Source organism: Panthera leo, chromosome D3, assembly GCF_018350215.1.
Source record: "Panthera leo isolate Ple1 chromosome D3, P.leo_Ple1_pat1.1, whole genome shotgun sequence".
Classification (NCBI taxonomy): domain Eukaryota; kingdom Metazoa; phylum Chordata; class Mammalia; order Carnivora; family Felidae; genus Panthera; species Panthera leo.
The window spans coordinates 73324143-73344036 of NC_056690.1; the positions used below are offsets into that span (position 1 = coordinate 73324143).

At 39.7% G+C, this 19894-nt stretch overlaps 1 protein-coding gene across 1 annotated transcript in view; it reads right to left on the reverse strand.

Annotated features, from left to right (window-relative positions):
* The window catches only part of MBD2 (methyl-CpG binding domain protein 2), a 65659-nt gene extending 45871 nt beyond the window's left edge, over positions 1 to 19788 (reverse strand). Inside the window, exons 1-2 of the mRNA XM_042911468.1 lie at positions 19142 to 19788; positions 2996 to 3155 (exon numbers count right to left, since the gene is read on the reverse strand). Of these exons, the coding sequence (XP_042767402.1) occupies positions 2996 to 3155; positions 19142 to 19680 (699 nt within the window). The 5' untranslated portion in view covers positions 19681 to 19788. The remainder of the gene's footprint in view (positions 1 to 2995; positions 3156 to 19141) is intronic.
* Between the last annotated feature and the right edge of the window lie 106 nt (positions 19789 to 19894).

Here is a 19894-nt window from a genome sequence, read left to right on the forward strand (position 1 = left end):
TAAGGTACAATGTAATAGGGAATGGAAAAGATTTTCAGGGTAAGGTTAAGATTGTGATTGAGACAAGCAAGAATAGGTACTGCAAAAATAGTAGTAAATACAAATCAAAAGACAATGCCCACTCCACTGTACCCACTCATCCTAAAATGATTACCACTTTGCAAAGATCTTCAAAAGATATCTTCCCAACCATACCTGAAGTATTAGCACTCAGTAAACGCACTTTTGATATGGAAAATATATTAAGATCTCAGTATATAATTGGTCATTATGAACTACAATTTAACCTGTTTCAAAGTTTATTTTGTTAATAACATTTCAAATTCTTTCAAGGGTTTTTAAAAACCTCAAAAACAACACAATTAATAACGTACTTCAGCCAAGTTTATAACTATACAGCAAAACTACCTAACATTCCTGTTTACTAATTTAAATTTCCCAGCATTCTCTATACCGTATTATTTTTTAAAAAGACGTAATACATTATTAGCCACAAATACACTTTCTGCTTTATAGAGATATTCATTGTTGGCATGACTCCAAAAGAAAGCCTATTTTTAAAACTGCAAAAGTCAATTTTCTGAATGCTTAATTAAAAGAAAATCAGGTGCAAAAGACTATGCCCCCCAAAATTCAAATAGAAACTTCAGAAAACAATGACAATGAAAGGTAGTTCCAAAATAATGTACGGCATATTAATTTATTCAATGTTTATGACCACTATAAACTTCCGGAATGAGGTGAATATTAAATCAAATAAACATGAAGCAAACATTTATTAAGTACCTACCGTGTGCTAGGCTTTGGACTACCTATACAAAAAAAAAAAAAAAAAAAAGAAAAAGAAAGAAAAAGACAGTCTCTGCCCTCAGGGAGCTCACAGTCTAGTTGAAGCAGACAAACAATCACAAATACAATGGCAAAGCACCAGGGAGGCATTATGGAAGAAGGGACTGGTCCTGCCTGATGAATGCAGGGGCGGGCTTCACAGAGGTGGAGACAATGGAGCTGGGCCTTGGATGAGCAGGAGTTCACCAGATGGAGGGGAAGGGGGGAAGCGCATTCCAAGCAGAGGAAACAGCACATGCGCAAGCAGAATCTCGAAAGCACATGCCATGGTGCAGGAGGATGAGCAGTCCAGCGCAGCTAGAGCATAAAGGTGCACACAAACTAAAGAGACGAATTAGTTTTTGGTTGTTTAGCGAATCGTAACTATCAGGTATAAATCTTCACATTACACTTACTGTAGCTTAACTGTGATTCTGATAACAATAGGGCAGTTTGAAAATATTCCATTCATTTCACAAATATTTGAGCCCTTTTGATAGGTACCCAGCAATGTGGTTAGAGTTGTTTTTGTTTTTTTAAAGCAGTTTTAGAAAAATAAATCTTAATATTCCTCTGTACATTTAAGCGGCAAAATAAACCCAGAATAAAGGTTCTCTTAAACTGAATCACAGAGCTTCACCTATACACACTACACTCACTTTTGGTAATCTGAGCTCCCTGTACTACCACTATCTTTTTTACCCTTAACACTTCGTAACTATCAACCCAAAGTAACCCCACAATTAAGCAATAGAGAAAGCAATTTCAGCTTTCCCTTCCCGTTCTGCCTATCTAAACATGGTACTTGACAATGCCCCTATGGACATCAATGCATGGTGACCAATGCAACAGATGAGGAAATAGTGCACTCTGACCCCCATACCAATTTTTGGAAATTAAACTATTATAAACAAATTATTCGGCTGAATTCTGAATAAAGAGAGCTATGAAGCAGAGACCCATAGCCTTTCAGGAAAAGTAAAAAGGTACAGAGGAAGAGATCTTCAGTCAAAGAGTTTCCCACACTGGCCACCAAGCAACACTGTTCACCGAGGAAGCTTGGAGCTTAGGAGGGTGCGATGCGGAAAAGAAAGGAACTCACATGGGTCAAACACTTTATTAGATGTTTTCATATTAATTCCTATTTACTCCTCGCAGTAATGCTAAGGGAAAGAGTGCACTACCTTACTTTCACAAATGAGAAATCTGAGGCCATGCGAAGTTAAAAGAGTCACCCCATGACTGCCTGAGCTAATAAGTGGCAGAGCCTGCCTGGTTCCAAAGCCTGTCTCATTCTACACACCGCCTCGGGGTTCCTACAGTGAATGCTAGACTCCCAAGTGGCATGCGACTGACTGTAGCAAGGTTATATATACCCTGGAAGAAAAGCCCTTGCTTTTCCCTCCACTATGTTCACAGTCAGTGTGAGATGATAGTGGTGGCAATACACATACATATATCTCTGAAGTTTAGAGGAAGAAAAATTGAGACAAAATGGTTACGTAAGATTAGCCGCCCTTGGGGCGGGGGTGGGGAGGGAAGCTTTCTTAGCAAAGATATTGGATGCTGTAATGCAATTAAATTAGCATAGTAACTCAAACTCTACTTGTTTAAATTCCTACACAATAAACCATCAAACAAGCAGCTCAATAAAAATAAGAGCTAATGGAAAAAAATCCAATCAGCGTATCCGGATGAGAATATTATTGCTACAAGTCCTTCTCCTCCACATCATCAAAAGTCAAAATAAAAACTACCCTTTCTCAAATCCTAATCCCAAAAATTGATAGGTAAGCATAAACTATGTGGTAAGGATACTTGCCACATTAAAATTTTGCCTCTCTTTGGCAACGGCAACTATTTTAAGAAAAAAAAAATGAGACAATTAACATCAACACAGAAATCTTTTGTAAAAAGTCCCAATGGGCCAAAAATGTGATATTTAAGAGATACTGAAATATTGTTCTCAACTGTGCACAATTTACTTATGCAAAGTACTGTCAACTACCATAAATTAATCAGATTTATAAGTCAAAATGCTTTGCCAGGGCAGGGTAGACTAAGACATTCAGACACAGCCAAAATTCTAGTGACATAATTACCATGTAAGATACTTTGTGGAAAGCTTTTGAAATAGGATACATATGCTCTAAGTAAATTAACCAACCTTATTTTGATTGAGAGGATCATTCCGCAGTCTCTGTTTGTTCTTCTGTAATTTACTAGGCATCATCTTTCCAGTTCTGAAGTCAAAACTGCTGAGGTCAACAGTATTTCCCAGGTACCTTGCCAACTGAGGTTTGCTTCTGAACTTCTTACCACTTGGACTAGAAGAAAGATAACATCAATTGTACAAAAGATAGCAGTATTTAGATCTCCACGCATCTTCTTTTCTCTCCCAATATGTTTATTTTTTTCAAAGAAATGGTAAAGTTTTAAAGGAACTTCACAACTTCCCTGTAAGAAGAGATAACGCTTCATCTAGTATTACACTCCACTAGGTACACCGCTGGAGTAACATCTGCAGATGTTACTGCAGATTATCCCACTGGTCACTCACTCCAGAGCCACTGACAGAATCCAGGTACAAACTGCATGCAGAGCACAATGCACATGCTGCAAAGGTCTTCAACATTACAAACTACTTCCAAACTGACTTTTGAAATGCTTTTTCTTGTAAGTATTACATATACACAACGTCAGCAGTAATCAGAACTTCAGAACACATTCTTCTGAAGTCAACAATCCTTGTTAAAAACACACATACAAAAAAACAAACAAACAAAAAAACAGAAAACACTTGGAATCCATATACTCTTTGGGCTACCCATCTGAACTCACAACATTACAATAGAAAAAAAAAAAAATACTGAATTCTGATAGTATTTAAATGCTCCCTAAAAGGAGGAAACTGAGGCAAACATTTGCAAATGGTGTGAACATTGTTGACATGAATTTTTTTACCCAAACTCCTACCTTGGAGAAGCTTATCAAGAATAACTTCTCAGGTTGCCTGGGTGGCTCAGTCGGTTAAGCATCCAACTCTTGATTTTGGCTCAGGTCATGATCTCACAGTTCATGAGTTCAAGCCTCACATAGGGCTCGCACTGTCAGCACAGACCCCGTTTGGGATTCTCTCTCTCCTTCTACCCTGCCCACCCTCTCTCTCTCAAAACAAACAAACTAAAAAAAAAAAAAAGGATAACTTCTCCTAAGAAAATATTGTCAAAGCTGGAAAATTATAAAAGTGCCAAAATTATACAGAAAGCTAAACTAAACTAGTGTTTCCTAAAAAAGTTTTTTGCTGTGTGGCATTGATCTATAAGAAAAATTTTATAGGAAAAATGCCCCAGTTTTACCTAATAAATTTTCTGAGCCAAACGTGCTAAAACCAACTATTAAAGTCAGCATAGATAGGTTACCAGAAGAGAACTGTAAGAATTCTAAATTATTTCTCAAAAAAAGCCAACATGTCCTATTTAGAACTTAACCTTGCACTAACGGACCACAATAAAAGAAAAATAATTGAACAGGAAAACAAAAGGGAATTTTGCGTGGGAAACCAAGCTACAAAATACTGCCCTGGAAGAGCAAAACTTTTCTCTGGGTCAAATCCAAACCAACACGCCGCACTTTGTCACAAATTCTGTGCCACCACTCACTTCAAGACAAATGAAGATCATATCGGCATTTTTTTTTTCGACAATCACAGAATTCAAGTATTCTTGAAACACAATTCAAGTGATAAAATTCAGCCTACAGATGGAGGTAACAACCAGTAACAACTAGGACATAACGGAGTAGAACAAACTCAGAGAACTAGAACACAGGAGAGGAAAGAATACAAGATTACGCAGAAGTAAACCTCCACTCTCATTCTAACCAGATTTCCAAATATGCTCAGTATGACAAACAAACCGTACATAATCCTCCAGATGTTTCCAAGCTGGAGCCATCTCTGCCCACCACAAACTTGCACCCCAAACCCCATCTCATATCGTCCTCTGTTGTGGCCCCACTGCCGTCCACCTAGCGCCTGTTCCACCAAACGAGAAAGCCACTTGATGATGCTTCAGTGCCCCACCCCTCAGCCGCACATCTGACACCAAGTGCTAAATGTTCAGGCTCCTCAATGCTGACGAAAATAGCTTCACCTCCCCAGGAACACATCAAAGACCTTCCATTTGTTTATAGTTATTTTCAAAAGTCCGTTTCTCCACCAGCCTTGGTACCCCATGTTCCAAACTCAGTGTCACCAGAAATACTCCATGTACCTTTGACTTTTAGCCATGTCTTTCCAGACGGAAGCATGAACATAGGCAATATCCTGCCTGTCGTAAGATTATTAAAGCCTCCAAGCCCAAGTAAAATGTCACCTCTTCTGTGAAGCTGTGATTCTCCAAACCCAGTTAGAAATAAATCTACTATATCTCTGCAATTCTACTTCATTACAAAAATCTCTATGTATTTCCTTGATGATTCAAACAACCAGAAATTGCAATGCCACTTTTTAAAACTCTCAAACATGAATTAACATATATGAACACTGAACAAAGTAACTTTCTCACAACAAAATACTTTATCAGTTGAATAGTAAAGAACATAAGTTTCATTTGCAGACACAATAAAATGGTAAGTTCTATACTTATGTAAGTTATGTTGCATGGACTCTTAAAATCGAACCAGAAAATATTTTCATGATTAATCTATTACACTACATAAGAAATAAAGAATTAAAGACCCAAATTAGTTTGAAAACTTGGTAAAGATTATTCCATTATGTCACTTATACAACTACAATGAAGATTAAGCTAGAATAGCCATTTAGTCCTTATCATCAGAAATTCCAGTTAAGGTCAACAAGATTCTGATAGCCTATTTGATATACCTCAAATATGAATAAAAACCTCTCTACAAAATAAAATGATAGTTCTCAATCAGACTTCCATCTAATAAGACATCTTATTAGTGCAATAAAAGCTGAGCTTAAGAGTGGACTTAGTTTCAACAGACTAATGCTCCAGAAAATGAAAATACTAAGGTAGCAACTTCTACCAAAAAGATAAGCACTATTATTTTTAAGGATACAGCTTACAGACAACCAGAAAATCATTTTTTAAGAAATCAATTTACTAAATTCACAAATTAGCCCTGCAATGAGTAGTTTCTTATGAAACGGTGGAAATGCCAGCTATCTACTGCAGTTGAACACATACTAGAGCCTCAGTATAACATCACTCTAGAACAAAACTCATTAGAAATCAGTTTTAGACACTCCTCCCCAAATTAAGGAAATCTAACTACGTAAGAACTCAATTAATGTGACTGCATAGCTTATAATCTAGATTAGCAATTTAATATGGTTTAAATAGTTCCTATGTCTACTGATTTTAAAAATCAAATGGAAACTGTGAGAAAGGACTGACATACTCTACCGATAAACTAAATTAGCAATGAAGAAAGTGGAAATCAAGTCTTAGCTATGAACATATCCCAAAAAAGGTAGACTATTAACTGGTACTCTATCGGTTATTCATACAAATCACTATCCCCAGTCATAAAGACGGAATTCTATGCGGCATCTACGCGGGAGAGCTACAAGTACTGGTCACACACACGGCTGCCTTCAGAACAGTGGTACAAGCCGTTCTCTGTAACTGCTATAGCTTGTGCTTAGTGTTTTAGGGAAGTCAACCTGTCTGCCCCAGGAGATTATAAACCAGAGACCTTCCTCTGCACAAGATGAAGGCAAGCATATAGAGGGGCAAAGGCCAAGGGAATGGTTAAGTAAGAATTCTTCCCATCAGGTACAGAAATATGTGGATAGCACCGACATGACCCTGAAAGTGGTGGAGGAAATAATGCTAGATGAACAAAAAAACTACCCAGAATGACTAAGTCATCATCGGTCTGCCCTCTAAGATGGCTGCAGTAAGTAGGTCACAATCTCACACACACCAGGGATTAGCATGACTAAGCTTTTATTCTAAAAGCAGCAAACTATAACCTAGGAACATTCTAGTAGACTAGTGAAGGATATTAGTCATTTTCAGCTTTCTCTAACCAAAGCGATTACTTCTAATCCCAGTAATGAAATACTAATATTTCACTTTCAACCACACAAAAAAATTCCCTACCAACTGTCCCCTAGATATGCCCACCCAGAACCAACTTGTGGTCTCACCTTTAACTTCTCCTACCCTCCAAATACCCTAAATAATGATGAAATGAAAATCAAAGATGTGAGAGTTTTAATTTCAGATGAGGACATTTCATCTATGCCTTTGCTAGCTTTCATTTTAATTAAACTGTTTAAAGTACTTCCGTGTAACACCGCCTTAGAGGTTTCTAACTAGAGATTATCAAAAAGAAATTTTATTAGCATCTGACTTTCCACTCTAAAAAAATTTCATTGAGATAACAGAAACTACTTTAATTCTGGTCACCTTAGTTTAGTGGTATTCCCATTTTATCGCTCTGTATACTCACCTGTGATCATCATTCCCTGAGCTACCTGACGATAGCACACCCTGCCAGTCTCCACAGAAAAAGCAACTCTTCTGAAGACCTGCTCCTGGCCTGTGCAACTGCACCCTGAAAACACTCCTCTGGTGGAGCAGAACATATGTTTTCATGGATCATCACGATGTTCAGTCGAACAGGATGAGGAGCCCAGAGTCTGAGCAAACACCAGTATACCTCCGAACCAGTTTCTAACAGGATGAACTGTGGAGGTGGCAGTAATCAGAGCACAATAAGGAGAGCTGGCCTATGAGCGACAAGGAGCACTGTGGACAGCAGACGGCCAGCTACACGGCTGAAGAGCATGTTCAGGAGGGCATCACTCTCCAACAGTACTTTGTGAGGCATGAGAAAAACCTCCATACTAAAAATTCCCTAAGCTACAGCTCTGGAAAAGTTTGAGATCAAAAAAACATCAACTTCCTTTGTTTCATACCTCTTTAAATGTTAAAGCTTATTTGTTAGTTACAGAGTAAGTACCGAAAGAAAAAGACTTCTCTGACTTTAACAACTGTCTCCACAAGTCAAATTTTGGTTGAGACTAAGATCTGAAATCAAAATTATCTTGTACTTCGGTACAAAATACATAATCAGAAAACTGTCAAATCAATTAATTCAAATAACGTATACCATTGCTTCAAAGCTGTATGACATACACACAGAGAAATCTACCTACAAGTCAGCTCCCAATCTCCCTTTTTTAGTTCCTTTCCTCCCACCTTTACACGCGGGCCTTTCCTAAAGTGAACCATCTTCAGCCCTCGTCTGCAGTTTGTCTCCAGTACATTTTATCTACTTGTCTTGTCTTGTCTTACTTATGTCTCCCATCAGGTACTACTAAATCCAGTTCCTTTCTTTGAATCTATCCTTCCTTTCCATTGCCATTGCCCAAATCAAGTCTTTATCACCTTGAGTCTGAATCACCAGGACAGGCTAACTGACTTTCTACTTGCTGGTCTCTGCATTCTAAACTACCCAAATTACTCTTCCTAAACACCACTCTGACCATAGTTTCAGCTGAAAAGCCTTCAATGACTTTAACCCATTAGCAAAAGGATACCAAACATCTTAGCTCTGCATTTAAGATCCTTTTTCTAACCTCCTCTGAACCTGTCAACCCTACTTTCCACTCCTCTTACTCAATGACCTCTGCTCCAACCATGTTAGTTTATTCACTGTTCGAAACAGGCTGAATGGTTCCCTCTTAGGCCTTTTGCAAATCATACCTGTTACCCAATCCATAATGCAGGACTCCAACCCTGATCCTCAAGGGCCCAGAAATACCAATCCACATTATAGCTCTTCCATAAAAAGCCTTCCTTCCCAGAATGAAGCAGTGGAAGGTTTCCTTCCTCTGAACCATATAGCAATTACTGCCAGTATCAGGTAAATAATCACAAACTGCCTATTGGCATCTCTTGTATTCTGGCTTTGAAATACTGAGTTAGTTCTACATGGTTATAAAACTTCTACAAGTTTAAATCTTATCTTCACAAGCAGCATACTCAAGTAGTTATTTATGAATGAAATGATATGATGTCAGATTTGCTTCCAAATAATAAGGTTGAGTCGAGGTAGTACATTGGGGGATGGAAGAAATAAGATTAACAACGGCTGAATTGAGTACTTGGTAGTTTTTTTATATGATCTACTTTTACATATATGTTTGAAAATTTCTATAATAAAATGTTTAAAACAAACATTAAAGTATACAAGCTGTATATATCCCCTGAAAATTTCAAAGTAATTTTTTAAAAATATGAAGTTTGGGCAAGTAAATGTGAGCATTAAAGAACTTCCTTAGCAGTTGAGGGAGAGGTAGAGAATTATTTTTAAAGTATCATTAGGGAAAAAAAATTATTTACAGTTTGGCTGCTGGTAAAATGTGACAACATTGCACCTTTTCCCTTGGCATAAATGTTTAAGGAATCACCAACGCAATTTTAAGTGGTAATAAAAGACCTTAAGTATAATATGAATTCTGTACCAATCATTCTCATTCCATAAACTAGCATTTATGTAACAAACAACATGCAAACAGTATATTACTGATAGCAAATTCTATTATCTCTATATCAAAGCTAGAAAAAAAATAAAAGCCAGGGTGATCCACTACCTAATCTCATCCCACTGCCTAAAGGTGAGAAAGAAAAAAGGAAAAAACACTGGTTATTTTGGTTGAATTGAGGACTGGACACTGTTATGGAAATGTCAGAAATTAAATACATCTGGGAATTATTTCAAAATATAATGGGAAAAGGGAGTTGAATATTGATGAAACAAGCTTGGCCAGGAGTTCATAATTATTAAAACTGGTTGATGAGCCCATAGGAGCTTCATTACACTTTTCTAACAATTTTTGCTCTTGCACATTTGAATTTTTCCATAATAAAAAATTAGATAAGTATACCCCCCCCCAAAAAAAAGACTATATTTTGAAAAAAGAGGTAGGGGGCCTCTGGAATAGGCCTTTTTAAAGAAACGCATACATCACAGCATACATGTTAAAAATAATTTTAAGACATTCATCCTTGCTTTAATCTATGGATTCTTCCAGTGTAAAAAGAACTATAAAAGAACGTACACACAGGGGTGCCTGAGTGGCTCAGTCAGTTGAGCATCCAACTTCAGCTCAGGTCATGATCTCCTGGTTCATGAGTTTGAGCCCTGTGTCGGGCTCTGTGCTAACAGCTCAGAGCCTGGAGCCTGCTTCAGATTCTGTGTCTCCCTCTCTGCCCCTTCCCTGCTCATGCGCTTGCTCGCGCTCTCTCTCTCGCGCGCTCTCTCTCTCTCTCGCTCTCTCTCAAAAATAAGTAAACATTAAAAACAAATTTTTAAAAAGAACATATACACCTATATACACAGAGAATGGAAGGCAATATGTCAAAATATTAACACTGATTCTCTTTAGTACTACAAAGCTGATTGTCATTGCTCTCTCTACACTCCTATATTTTCCCAATTTCCACACTGAGCATGGGTCACTCTTCTAATCAGGGGAAAAAATAAAATATTTCTAAAAACCCTGATGAACATGCCCTAATCACATTTCAAAATTAAAATACTGTAAATCTCCACATAATTAACAACTGTTTACATTGGTTAATTAAGCGAAGGGAAAGAAACTACCATTTTATTGATCTGCTGACCATCTACTACATGCCAAATGTCTTACACGTACTTTCATTTAACATAAAAAAAATTCCACGAGGTAAACTTCTTACCTTTGATTTACAGTTGAGGGATCAGAGGCTTATATTATGGAAGCTTATAAATCTGTCCAAGTTAAAATAGTAAAGCAAGATTCAAGACTCAAGTCCCAATTTTCTGACTCAGAAGTTTCCATTCTTATTCTAAACCAGTGCAACACAAGTGTGGTCTACAGACAGACTTACTGGTCTTCAAATAAGTACAGAAGGGGAGAGAAAGCAGTTAGGAACTCACTAGTAAGTTTATGACTGTAGGATCTAAGAGTATAAAGTTGCAACATGTATTCTGTATAACCACTTTTACATTATTTTTTATCATAAACTACTTCCTACCAGATACTATAACAAATAACTTTACAGTTACGGCACAAAGAAATAATATATTAGTTAACAGTAGATAGAAATATGTTATCCTCCCCAGATGATACAAAAGCACTTTTTGATGGTAGATGTTTAAAGCAAAGGATAAAAGGATTTTTTAATATGAAAATTGTAATCAAAAGTCCTACTACAGATTCCTTCAGGTCTAAAAATCTGTATGGAATACACACACAAACACTAAACACACTCAAGTCTGAAGAAAAATAAGAACATTTGCCTCAGCTATTCACTATCTGCATACCTGGTATGGTACAAGACAGGATGCTGTCTATAGCAAGAGACACAAGACCACCTCTATAGTGCAGGCCTATTTACAGCCAACACTAACCAGTTTTTTAGATCATTTAATAGAAACGTATTAACTATTTGCTTCATTCAACAAGCAATTCTTAAGAGCTTTCTGTATAGCAGGGACTATGGTGGATACTGGAGATTCAAGAATGAATCAGACTCAGCCACTCACCTTGAGGAGGTTCAGAATCTGGTGTTCAAGACTGCCAACGATTACAGCACATGTGGGAAAGGTTAACAGAATTATGCTCAAAATGCCATAGGACTTGCCCGTTTCCACTACAGGCCTCTGGGAAAGGCTTTTTTAAAGAGAGGCACACATCACTACATACATGTTGAAAATAATTTTATAACATTCACACTTTCTTTCATCTATGAATTCGTCCAGCATAAAAAGAACACCAAGATATATTTCAAAAATCTTCTTCCACATGTTTGTAAATAACTCATAATCATTTCTGATTGAATGAACAAAGTGTTCAATTTCAAAATTTAAATTTGAGAATTTACCATTATTTATATTCAACTTATGTAATCAAGTTCCCAAACAAGTTTGAATTTATAAGACAAGGCAAAAATCATAAGATCCATAGATATTACTAAAATTTCACTCTATTCCATACTTTTATTCTTCCTTGTGAAGTTTTAGTTTTTAGAAGTTCTGATGAAGTTAAGCAAAACTTCATTTTACAATTTGCCTAGGCATTTCTTAGTGGAAATGGCAAATAGCCATAAAAGACCAATAAACAAGGACTGCAAAGGGTATTAATACCCCAAGTCAAAAAGTAAATCCATGAAATAAGAGCTGGTGATTTATTTCTAATTCATCACACAGGTCTGAAAAGACCTCAAACACAGGAAAAAATTTATGAATTTCTATTAGTCCCACTATGAAATCTAACACACACACACAAAAGTATCACTTCCTTTGCAAATCACCAGCTTCTACTCGATTAATTAAAGCTGCACTAAAAAATAAAAAAACTGCACTATGAAGATTAAATTATGACTCTATATCTCACAAATGAAATTCTAAAAGCAATTTGAAAAAAATTATCAATTTCTGTTGGACACTATTTCTAGAATATATGTGTATCAGTTCCTTTCGAGCTATGTATTTCCTCTACTACAGGTATTGTGGGTGTTTTCGCAGGTGAGACTTTGCATATCAGATTTGAAAAATCAGATGTAGGACAGATGGCAATGTTGTACCCTAACAAAAATTCCCCTAGCACAGCACAGAAAGCTGGGATGGTACAACTGAGACAGAATTATTGGAGCACAATTTCCACCACAGCCATGTGTCTTTTATTTCCAGATCCAGGCTTCAATCAGTCTATTTCAAGAGAAAAGACTAAAAGCAAGTCAAACTTGCAATTATGCAATAAGCACTTAGTAATAAACCTTGCATTTCATTCCTTTCTCCAACTAAAGAGATTTTTTTGATTGGTCTGCAGCGCACATTTCAATCGTGCCTCAACTCAAAGAAGCACACGAGCTTTTTGGAGGAAACACATAAAACTATCTCGAGCTACATTTAGACTGCAAGTTACAATTTGATTTCTTCTAGTTTTTTTCATTGTTTATTTATTTATTTATTTTGAGAGAGACAAACAGAGGATACCAGGAAGGCTCCGTGCTGTCAGCACAGAGCCCTGACGTGGGACCGATCCCACGAACCATGAGATCATGACCTGAGCCAAAATCAAGTTAAGTCGGATGCTTAACTGACTGAGCCACCCAGGCACCCCTGATTTCTTCTAATTTAAGTAAAAGCTTTTAAAACGAAGATGACCTATAGCTTGCTCCGTAGGAAACACGCTGCCTGTCTGAATATCTGAGAAACAACATGGTCAATCCTAAATTAAACATATATCAAAAGAGCAAGCAAGAAAGGAGGAAACATTTCTGAACCAAATGATCACTTCTATTACCCAGAATGAAACTCCTTTAATTATGTTAATTTACCACAATTTTTCAATTTCTTTTCTCTCCATTACATAGAGCTGGAAGATCATCTTTTGGTACAATGGCTTCACTACCAAATAGGATTTAAAATTTACCCTTTGTCAAAAAAAAATAAAATAACATTTACCCTTTGTCGACTTAAAGGTGCAAATATAATAGTAACTAACTACATTGTTTTAGCAGCCCACCCAGCTCCATAAAGCAGATTAAGTATGAGATGGTTCAATATTTGAGAATTACAAGTAAGGATTTTCTATGGGAGGCAGCAGAGCAGGGTGGTTAAAAGTTCTGGGGTTAAATCCCCTGCATCAGGATTCTAACTCTGCCCTTACCAGCAGTACAACCTTGAGCATATTACTTAACTTCCCTGTCCCAAGTCCGCATGTGTAAAATGCAGATAATTGCACCTACAGCTAACAGGGTTATAAGGACCCAATAAGATAATACATGTAATGCATTTAGCAAAATAATACTAATAGCTGCCAAAACTATGAGAGCTGTGACATAGAACACACATAAAATTAAGACACACAACACCCTATACTTAATAAAAAACAAACCTATAGACTCGATGAGATTCAAATGTTGATTTCTCACTTGTGTCTCTGCACTATGAGCATTTTCACTATATCTCTAAACTACTTTCTATCCTTCTATAATATCCTCAACACTAAAGATGAAAATAAGAAACTGGAAAATGCTTGGACTTAATAAAATACCCCAACCAATTTCATCCCAGCACACCACCAGGTAATATAAAGCAATAGCTAAGAAAGTCATTTAAGACTTGTTTCATAAAATTTTAAGCATCACATCAATTGGTAAACACCTATTTAGTATCTAGGTGTACCTAGGGGGAAAGAAGACAGTTATGTGAGAGTGCCACAGGTTCTATAGAAATGAACATACGAGTAATACAGGAGACACCAGGTTTAATCACATGGGGAAGGCCAGAAAGAAGATATTAGGTAAGGGAAAAGCCAATTTACTGAAAGCCAAAGAGACTTAAATATTTAAGAACTATAACAATGGGAGCACTGGGGTGGTTCAGTTGTTGAGCGTCCGACTTCGGCTCAGGTCATGATCTCACGGTTTGTGGGTTTGAGCCCCGCATCAGGCTCTGTGCTGATAGCTCAGAACCTGGAGCCTGCTTCTGATTCTGTGTCTCCCTCTCTCTGCCCCTCCCCCGCTCACACTCTGTGTCTCTCTCAAAAATAAATAAAATTTAAAAAAAAAAAAAAAAAACTATAACAATGGATCTCTCCCCTGGTCCATCAAGTTTTTTCCAACAAAGACTACATGGCAGAGTTGTTTTTTGTTTGCTTTTTTTTTTTTTTTTTAAAGTCAGAGAGAGAGAGAGAGAGAGAGAGAGAGAGAAGGAAAGATCTGACTGAACTCTGACATGCTCAATGATCCAGAACTCATGCCCTCAAAGCATCCTACCAGCCTTCGGTAACAAGTCAGATATACCTATACATTTTTTTAAACCTATTTGTATCTTCAGCCCATACAACTGGAGTTATTTAATTAATCATTTTCCCTAATTAGTCCTTAAACATATCTATGTTTTTATTTTAGCGTACTGAAACTGAATCCTTGTATCACTCTAAGTACAGGTAAAATCATATATGCACTTTACAAACAGACAAACCACAGGACCAGGAAGTGTGACAGGCTCAAGGTTGCACCAAATGGTAAGGGCAGAGTTAGAATACCAACTCCGGACCTCTTTACCCCTGTGCTCTGCTGCCTTCCCTAAAGACTTCTACTTTTATCATATCACTCATGATTTTATAGACCTCTGAGTCCTCCTCTTTCCAGATCAAAGTGAAATAAATTCAGTCTCTCTTCTTGCACCTGCTCCCTATTATTATTTTAATTGTTCTCTAGTGCCACTGTATCCTTTTTTCAGAGAAGTGATCAGGTACAAATGCAACATAATTATGATACAAGAATCAAAAATATTTACTATTTTGTTCCCAGTATCCAACCACATGATATTTTATGGCAGAAGCTGTAACAGTTTACCTCCACTCCCAAGTCTTTAACCGAAATTATAACCAAAAGTCTAAAAGCTAACAAGTTTAGACTAGGTAAAAATGGCATGAGTTGGCTACTAAAAAGGGTCCTATGCAGAAGAAAATAATATGTCAAATATATCAGTCAGCAAGCGCAGGGAGCCAAAAACTAGAAATAACAGGAGCCAAGTAGACCAGTGAGAAAATTATTGTTCACATAATGGGTTCATATGATGGCAACAAACTTTTCAGAAACTATTACCAATAGATCCAGCTCTTTATCTAACCACACCTTTTTGTAAAAACACACTTTGTATGATAATGTATGAACTGCCACACACTATCGGTAATCCTGACAGAAGGCGTAATTATATTGCTTAACTGGCAACTCAAGGCACGCCTTCCTGTTAGAACTCGGCAGTCTCGGGAACAGCCGAAACACCATTCTACCAAAATTTGAGGCTTTCTCGATGAGCTTAACTTCAGCCCAATTAATAAGTGTAAGTAAGCCACACCCTATGTTAACAGGCACGGGTTGTTTAAATTCCTCTCCCCAGAGGCAGGCCAATTCAGGAGCTGGCATCAGAACCACACGAACAAATGAGTGCAGGTGTTCACACTACCAATGGGAGCGTTAACTCTTAACCCACCTACTAACACGGATGGCTGGTGTTTTGTGAGCTACTGGTTTTTAACAGGTGGGGGATATGTGGGGATGCTAATATGCAAAGCTGTGACACTTTGATAGAGAAAGAATGTGTTCACCTTCAGTATGAGTAGGTGTCCTCCATCATTTATCACTGAAAGCGGAAGTCACAGAATAACTGCTCTGTTACAAAAACCACATCATGCTACCTGTTTCCTACTGCCTCAGAATATAACCTCTCAGCAGGGAATCAAGACTGACTGTTACAATCCTGCCAAATAACTAACATTTTGTAGGTAGTCAATAAACAATTAGATAACATTCCTTCCAACCTTTAACTAAACACATGTGGCACAAATCTGTTCATTGTGTCTTTTCATCTTGTATAAAGTGAAAAGCAAATCATGCTGCACCGTCTAATAAAAAGACTTCAATTTTAGAAAGTAATTATCACTATACTGGTTTCATGATTTGTCGTAAGATGAATTTGTTTGGAGGGGCAGCCGGGTGGCTCAGTCGGTTAAGCATCCGACTTCGGCTCGGGTCATGATCTCACGGTTCATGAGTTCAAGCCCGACATCAGGCTCTCTGCTGTCAGCACAGAGCCTGCTTCAGATCCTGTCACCCTCTCTCTGCCCCTCCCCCACTGGCACACGCATGCTCTCACTCTCCTCTCTCTCACAGAATAAACAAACTTCAAAAAATACCAGATGAATTTGTTTGGAAAATTCATCTTAAACTGATTAGATCAGTTTTTCTGCCATAAAATATTTATTGAGTTTGTATGAAAAAGTTAACATTGAAAAATTTACAACACATTTAAAAAAATACTACGACCACAAATCAAAATGAGCACTACAGCAATCTGCGTTCTTGAAATAACTTTTCCAGCTACTGCAAGGAAAACAACAAAAAAACTCCTTGCAATAACCCAAAGTTAGTTTGAACAAATACGTCATCCCAAAACCAAACAAACTGTATCCCAGGAGAAATGCCATAGAGAGTGAACTTCAAAGTTTAAGATGCTCTACTGAGAATAGACTAGTCACCTATCCCTCAAGGAGTTCAATCGCAGACACAGAATATTCTTGTAAAATGTAACTGGCTACAAGACATCAACACATAGTTCACCTAAAGAAGGTAGCATACTACCTGCTTAGAAAGAAAGCAAAAGTTGTTAATGGAAGAGTATGCAAGAGTGAACAACTGTGACTAGCACTAAATGAAACCAGTGAACTTGAGAGGAGTTACTGTTCCACAATAACCTTTTGTAAAATTTTTTAATGTTTATTTATTCTTGAGCGATGGAGAGAGACAGAGCGCGAGCAGGGGAGGGGCAGAGAGAGACAAAATTGGAAGCAGGCTTCAGGCTCTGAGCTGTCAGCACAGAGCTCAATGTACGGCTCGAACCCATGGACCAGAAGATCATGACCTGAGCCAAAGTAGGACATCCAACCGACTGAGCCACCGAGATGCCCCACCACAATAACCTTTTCAGTATTACTGAAGTAAATTTAATACTTAACGATGGGGGGGGGGGGGGGGGGGGGGGCGCCCGGGTGGCTCAGTCGGTTGAGCGTCCGACTTCAGCCCGGGTCACGATCTCGCGGTCCGTGAGTTCGAGCCCCGCGTCGGGCTCTGGGCTGATGGCTCAGAGCCTGGAGCCTGCTTCCGATTCTGTCTCCTTCTCTCTCTGCCCCTCCCCCGTTCATGCTCTGTCTCTCTCTGTCTCGAAAATAAACGTTAAAAAAAAAAAATTAAAAAAAAAAAATTTAACGATGGGGAAATACAAGATTATCACCTCTGAATGTTTAAAAAAAGCTTGCCATTTTATTATTTAAGATTTCAAAATGCGTGGTCTCAGACCAAGTGACAAAATAAGTTCTCATGCAACACCACTTTCATTTTTTACTTGAACAGGTGAAACAAATTGAAACTATTTTTCCATACATTTGAGCAGCCATCAGGAATATGGTCGTATTTACGTGTTATACCACTGATGATCACATTGTGTGTGCACAAATGTATTTTTAACCTCTCAAGTCTATTTAAGAGTACTCTCAATTCGTAAACATTGGAGAGACAGAGAGAGAGAGAGAAAGAGAGAGAGACTGCGCACGCGTGTGTATATTCCTCCCTCCCCAACCAGGGGCAATGTATTAACCTACTTGATGAAAGTAAATCCTCCATAACATTATTCCAATGGCTAAATGGCTGACGACAACTGGCTCCAACACCCAAATATATTCCCTGAAAAATGAGTCCATCAGCCCACAAAACGGCCCTCCACACCAGTGAATATGTTTATATTCTCTTCTGTAAATGGGATGGTTTATTTTTATAAGCAAATTTGTTGATAAGAAAATTCCACTGATATCAACAGCCACAGGCACTCTCCTGAGCTTACTGGATCATCCAAAGAAATGGCATGCACAGCAGAACCACAGAATTGCAAGATCACATCAGGGCAAAAACCTGAATCACTCAGACCAAGATTTCTCAACCTGATTTCTCAAACTGGTGACATTTTGGGTCAGATAATTCTTTGTTGTGGGGACCATTCTGTGCATTACAGAATATCCTGCAGCATCCCTGGTCTCTACCCACTACATGCCAGCAGCACACCCTTCCAAGGTATGACAACCAAAAATGTCCCCAGACATTGCCAAACATCCCTGGGGGACAAATTTTGGTCTAAGAGTCTAACAACATATTACAGTGTTTCAGTTTTCAAAAGTGACTAAGTTCTGCAACACCATGAGAGTTCCAAGAAACTTCAGGCATTCCAAGCGGCTACTTTATACCAAACTTTCCTGGATCTCACAAAGTAACTGAAGCCTTATTACTGTAGATAGCTAATTCTTCCACATGTGCATGATTAAACACTCTTGTGATGATGAATCTGGGAAAGGCTGGGACAGGAGCCAACAGTGACTGGGTTTTATAGTTTCGATGAATTACACCTTCTTTTAACCCTTCTATGGACTAACCATCCTTGCCAGAGAACCTTTTTTTTTTCCCACAAACCATTTTCCCCAACACTGTCAACCTAAGACGCCCTCCTCTGGGCTCTCACCATTCAGATACTGTGCCTGACCTGTCACTGTACTGGGGTCAACTCTCACCCAAGGGCTCAGGGACCTTCCACTACCAGGCCAGCCTGTCTGTGCCAGTGCCCTCGGGCCCTGCTCTCATACTGACATCCCATGCCCAGGTCAGCTGTTGACCCTTGACCCCGGCCTGACCCCGCTGCCCCCACCCCGCCCCCAGGGCGGTACCTGAAGTAGTAGACATCGCTCTTGCCGGCACTGAGCCCAGATTTTCGGATCACTTCCTCCTTCTTCCATCCGGGGGGGAGGGCCGGGCAATCCATCCTCTTCCCGCTCTCCGTGGCCCGGGGTCCCCTGGGCCCCGGCCCCGCGCTCCCCGACGGGAAAGGGACCGGCTCCCGCCGGGGGGCGCCGCCGCCACCGCTGCCGCCGCCGCAGCCGCCGCCGTCGCCGCCAAGGCCGCCGCCGCCACTCGGGGGACGGCCGCGGCCCCGGCCCCGGCCCCGGCCCCGTCCCCGGCCACGGCCCCGGCCCCGGCCACGGCCACAGACGCCGCCGCCCCGGCCCGCCTGCTTCCACCGCCCCCGGCCACGGCCGCCGCCCCGAGCGCCTTCCCTGCGCACGCCGCTCACCGGGGACGGGGCGAGCGCGCTGCCCTGGCCCCCCTGCTCTATGGCGGAGTCGCCGCCAGCGCCGCTGCCGCCCGCCGCGCTCTCCCCCTCCTCCTGCTCCGGGCAGCAGCGGCCTCCCCCCGGGTGCGCGCGCATCCAGCCCCCTCCCCAGCCGGCGCTGCGCTTCTTCCGTAACCGAGCCCTTGGAATCCCGGAGACCCGCCCCGCCCGCAGCGCGGCGCGCGGGGGACGCGCGCAAGCATCATAGAGCGGACGCGCACAGAGCGGCCCTCCCGCTCGGGGCGTGGCTCCGGCCGCCGCCTCTTAGGTCCTCCAAGCTCCCCGGGCGGCCATATTGTCTCCGCCTTCT